Source organism: Sardina pilchardus, chromosome 3 (genome assembly GCF_963854185.1).
Source record: "Sardina pilchardus chromosome 3, fSarPil1.1, whole genome shotgun sequence".
Lineage (NCBI taxonomy): Eukaryota > Metazoa > Chordata > Actinopteri > Clupeiformes > Clupeidae > Sardina > Sardina pilchardus.
Window position 1 is genome coordinate 4,937,779 of NC_084996.1, and position 5,000 is coordinate 4,942,778.

A 5,000-nucleotide genomic window follows, 5' to 3' on the forward strand; every position below is an offset into this window, starting at 1 on the left:
TGTAGTTTTGTGCCTCGGTCTCATTCTTTAATGTCAGTGTTTTCGTTATCAAAGTTTCGTTATCAGTCACGGATACAGTTGTCAATTTCTCTCTCACTCACACACACTCTCGCTCTCCCACTCTGTCTCTCACGTTCTCTCTCTCTGTCTGTCTCTCTCTCTCTCACACTATGTCTTTCTTTCTCTCACTCTCTCTCTCCCTCTCTCTGTCTGTCTCTCTGTAGGTGTGTGTGATGGCCTGTGTGAAGCTGCACAGTCTCCTGCAGACAGTCTTGTGTTTGAGCTGGGAGGAGGTCTGCTTCCTGTTGGGCCGCTTGGGCGCCCCCCTGTGGCCAGCCGAAGGCGTTGCAGCCGACGCCAGCGGGCGCGAGGAGACTTTTAGCCAGCTGGTGCCCATCGTGCGGACGCTGCTGGACCAGCACGCTGACCCGGTGACCCTGCAGAGGCTGCTGCCCTCTCTGCCCCCCACCAACGGCAGTGCCACCTTCGCCCAGGACCTGAGGGCCTACTGCAACACGCTAGAGTGGCAGAACTTCTACCACAACCACGTCAGTGTCCCACACACACACACACACACACACACACACACACACACACACAAATGAATACACACACAAGTGTCAAACACATTTATACAATTGTTCTCGCTACATACGCACATTATTTACATAAATGTATAACCACAGAAACATAAATACATAAATCAAATACAATACACAATATATACATACATTTATATACATGTGGTCTCAAGTACAGAATACGCATAACAACACAAAACATGTATGGCCTTATACGGAAACTAATGTATACTTATAGACAGATGCAAAGTACACATACAAACACATCCATGCACACTCAGCCTATGGCCTTGTACGGAAACTAGTATATACTTATAGACAGATGTGAAGTACACATACAAACACATCCATGCATACTGTCCTTATGTCCTTGCCCTCCCACATGGAACTCTTTGCCAGCTAGCGGTCAGGCTCCCGGTGTGCTCTGTCTCTCAGCACCCCCCTGATTAAAAGGGTGCAGAGATCTCTACTCTCCTGCTCTCCCTCTACTCAGAAGGGAAGGCTTTAAGATCAAAGCTTCGTGATCAGAGACTCTACCAACACAAAAGACACACACACACACACACACACACACACACACACACACACACACACACACAATCACATGATCACACACACACACACACACACACACACACACACACACACACACACACACACACACGGAGAGAGAGGGAGAGAGTTCTGAGATGTATTCCCATTCCTTAGTAAAAACTGAGCTGGCAGAATGAAATGAAACAAGGCATTTCATCCCGCAGCACCTGCGTTATGTCTGCTATGACAGCAGCCCACAGTAAATCTGCTGTGTTTGGATCCTTGTGTCCACACAAATCACGCTGTACATTAGCAGGCTATGAGCTTTGGCAACAAAACACAGCTCGCACTATGTTATGTTTAATGAAGGAAGAGGAGACTGTATGTGTGTGTGTACGTGTGTGTGTGTGTGTGTGTGTGTGTGTGCGCGTGTACGTGTGTGTGTGTGTGTGTGTACGTGTGTGTGTATGTGTGTGTACGTGTGTTAGTGTGTGTACGTGTGTGTGTGTACGTGTGTGTGTACATGTGTGTGTGTGTGTGTGTGTGTGTGTGTGTATCTGTGTGCTCATTCAAGCCCTGATCTCATGTGCGTAGGTGGAGGTGACCATGGAGCAGTACGAGGTGGACACATTCAGCAAGAGCCACGACCTCATGTCCAACTTCTGGAACTCCTGCTTCGACGACCTCATGAACACCGCTCAGATCCGAGACAAGGAGCGCGCCGACAGCAAGGCCAAGTTCCAGGTGCCTTCACCTCACCTCACACACACACACACACACACACACACACACACACACACACACGCGCGCTGCTTCTTGTCAGGATTTACACTCCTTACTCAGTGCAAGGCTCTCTCATGTCTTGACAGTTAAAGCAGGGATTTAGAAAGCTGAAACGGATCCAATACATAGAGCTCTTAGAGTGCTCAGCCTCTCAAACCTTTTGAGATAGCGAGAGTGAAGGATAGAGAGAGAGGGAGAGGGAGAGAGAGAGAGAGAGAGAGAGAGAGAGATAGAGAGAGAGAGGTACTTAATGAATATGTGTGTGTGTGTGTGTGTGTGTGTGTGTGTGTGTGTGTGTGTGTGTGTGTGTGTGTGTGTGTGTGTGTGTGTGTGTGTGTGTGTATGTGTGTATTTGTGTGTGTGTGTGTGTGTGTGTGTGTGTGTGTGTGTGGGGGGGGGGGGGGGGGGGGAGGGAGGGTGTCACTTGAAATATGTATGTGCTTGTGCTCTGTACAGTATGAGGGTGAATGCATGCTCCTCTCTTATGACTAAGTAGACAGTAATGATACAATACAATCTCAGGTATTAATAAGAAAGCTTGTCTGGGAATGTTGACAACAGTGTTGTGATATGTGTGGTGAGCCCTCTGTGACTAAGCTGTGTATGTGTCGATGTGTGTCGGTGTGTGTGTTTGTGTGTATGTCTGTGTGTGTGTGTCTGGCTGCAGGAGGTGATCGTGGACCCATACCTGAAGCGTGTGAAGGTGGAGAACGGCCGCTACCACGTGGGCCAGAAGCAGGGCGTGAGCCAGCAGACGGTGGTGGCCAAGCACTGGAAGGCCCTGCAGAGGCTCCTCACCCACCAGAGAGCTGCCTGGGCACTCAGGTGCGGCTGCTCTCCTGCAGAGATGAACTCTGTCTATGCCTGTGTTCTGCTGCTGCTCTTCTGCAGAGATGAACTCTGTCTATGCCTGTGTTCTGCTGCTGCTCTTCTGCAGAGATGAACTCTGTCTATGCCTGTGTTCTGCTGCTGCTCTTCTGCAGAGATGAACTCTGTCTATGCCTGTGTTCTGCTGCTGCTCTCCTGCAGAGATTAACTCTGTCTATGCCTGTGTTCTGCTGCTGCTCTTCTGCAGAGATTAACTCTGTCTATGCCTGTGTTCTGCTGCTGCTCTCCTGCAGAGATTAACGCTGTCTATGCCTGTGTTCTGCTGCTGCTCTCCTGCAGAGATTAACTCTGTCTATGCCTGTGTTCTGCTGCTGCTCTCCTGCAGAGATTAACTCTGTCTATGCCTGTGTTCTGCTGCTGCTCTCCTGCAGAGATTAACGCTGTCTATGCCTGTGTTCTGCTGCTGCTCTTCTGCAGAGATGGACTCTGTCTATGCCTGCTCTCCTCCTTCTCTCTCGGATAGTAGCCTTATCTGTGTCTTAATACGTTCTCGTCACAGTCATCATTTAAGAAATGAATTGATAAATAAATAAGTAATAAATAAAACCATTACAAATCTATTGTTATAGTTAACAGTATCATGGTGTTGGACAGACCACTGCAACAAATTATAGTCTTTCACAGCTAATTGCACAGACAGTTGCAAACAGTCTAGCACAATAGTTCTATTATGTAGACAAGGCAGCCTTGGTTTGTTATTGGATTTGTGGTCAATATACTATGCTTGTACAGATTTGTTTCTACAGTCCAAATGATTTTGCTACTGGACAGCTACAGTATTTACCACCAAGTTTCCTCTCACAGAAACCAGCCAGAGGTGAAGTGGACATTGTCCAATGCAGAGACCTACTCCAAGATGCGCCTCAAACTGGTCCCCAACTACAACTACGACTCTCACAGCGAAGCGGCTGCACTCAGGGACAATATGGGTACAGATGCACACACACTCACACACACACACACATACACACACTTACGAAATGGACGCGTGACAATGTGCATACCGGTATATGTCATTTTATTCTACAACAAAGCATATATACCCTCTAGTGTGCACATATAGATTAACGTATGTTGTAACTGTACTGTATCCTGATGTCCTGTGGTGTCCTATTATACAGTATATTTGCCGTTATACTGTATATGTAAGGGATAATGTATAGAACGCCGGTCATTATCGGAAAATAATTCCTGACAGCATGAACTGAACGACGCGCAGCGGAGGGGTTTTGCTTCGTTCTGAAGGGAATTATTTTCAGATAATGACCGGCGTTCTATACTTTATCGCGCTTATTATATGGCTACTTGCCAAAACGAGAAAAGAAACTCATCTCAATGTGTCTTTAGCAATGACTTGGCTACCGTTTCGTGGCTTCCGCAACAACTAGCGGAGTGAACCCGTTGCCATTGGCAGCGGTCATTATACCTTCGGAGCGGTCATTATGCAAATATAACGGACCGGTAGAACGTTGAGAGGCCCATTCAAAGTGAATGGGAGCTCCCTCAACATTCTAGAGAGCCATATAATAAGTTATATATGTTGTAACTGTATTGTGGCTGTGATGTCCAGGAGCGGACAGCCCTCGCAGCAGCTCAGACACCCTCCCGTTGGCCGTGGCCAAGGAGGCCAAAGTGAGCGACATGGAGGACGATCAGCTGGGCGATGAAGACATGTCCTTACTCAACCAGTGAGTCCTCCCTCCTGCTGCCACTACACTACTACAAGGCTTTCACCAGAGAGGGTTAAAGTGGAGCATGGTGGCCCCGGCAGTGGCGCAACTGGCTGGGGCACCTGCACCGTACGCTGGCGACCCGGGTTCGATTCCCGCCCCGTGGTCCTTTCCAGATCCCACCCCGACTCTCTCCCACTCACTTCCTGTCATTCTCTCTACTGTCCTGTCCAAATAAAGGAATAAAAAGCCCAAAAAATAATCTTTAAAAAAAAAAAAAAAGTGGAGCATGATTATTAATAGACAACACTTATGCGGCCCGAAACTGTGCCGTGTTGCTCCCATAGTAACAAAATGTGTTGCTCTATCTATAGTATCTTGTTAGTGATCAAGGACATTTGGTTTCACCCTTTGGAGAAGCTAGTATGAGAAACCGCTGGCTGTGTTGATGGTGTCTATAGATTGATCACGTTTTAATGTGTTTCTTTGTTGTTTTTCTTTTTGTCTTCCTTTCTTTCTTGCCTCTTCCTTTCTTCTTCTACGT

General features: G+C 47.5%; 1 protein-coding gene across 4 annotated transcripts in view; it reads left to right on the top strand.

The window, feature by feature from the left end:
* Nucleotides 1-5,000, top strand: part of nbeal2 (neurobeachin-like 2) — a 58,316-nt gene that overhangs the window by 41,118 nt on the left and 12,198 nt on the right. For all 4 annotated transcript variants that reach the window (XM_062531490.1, XM_062531491.1, XM_062531494.1 and 1 more), the window contains 5 exons: nucleotides 225-548; nucleotides 1,710-1,859; nucleotides 2,566-2,723; nucleotides 3,591-3,715; nucleotides 4,357-4,474. In XM_062531490.1, coding sequence (XP_062387474.1) covers nucleotides 225-548; nucleotides 1,710-1,859; nucleotides 2,566-2,723; nucleotides 3,591-3,715; nucleotides 4,357-4,474 — 875 coding nt within the window. The remainder of the gene's footprint in view (nucleotides 1-224; nucleotides 549-1,709; nucleotides 1,860-2,565; nucleotides 2,724-3,590; nucleotides 3,716-4,356; nucleotides 4,475-5,000) is intronic.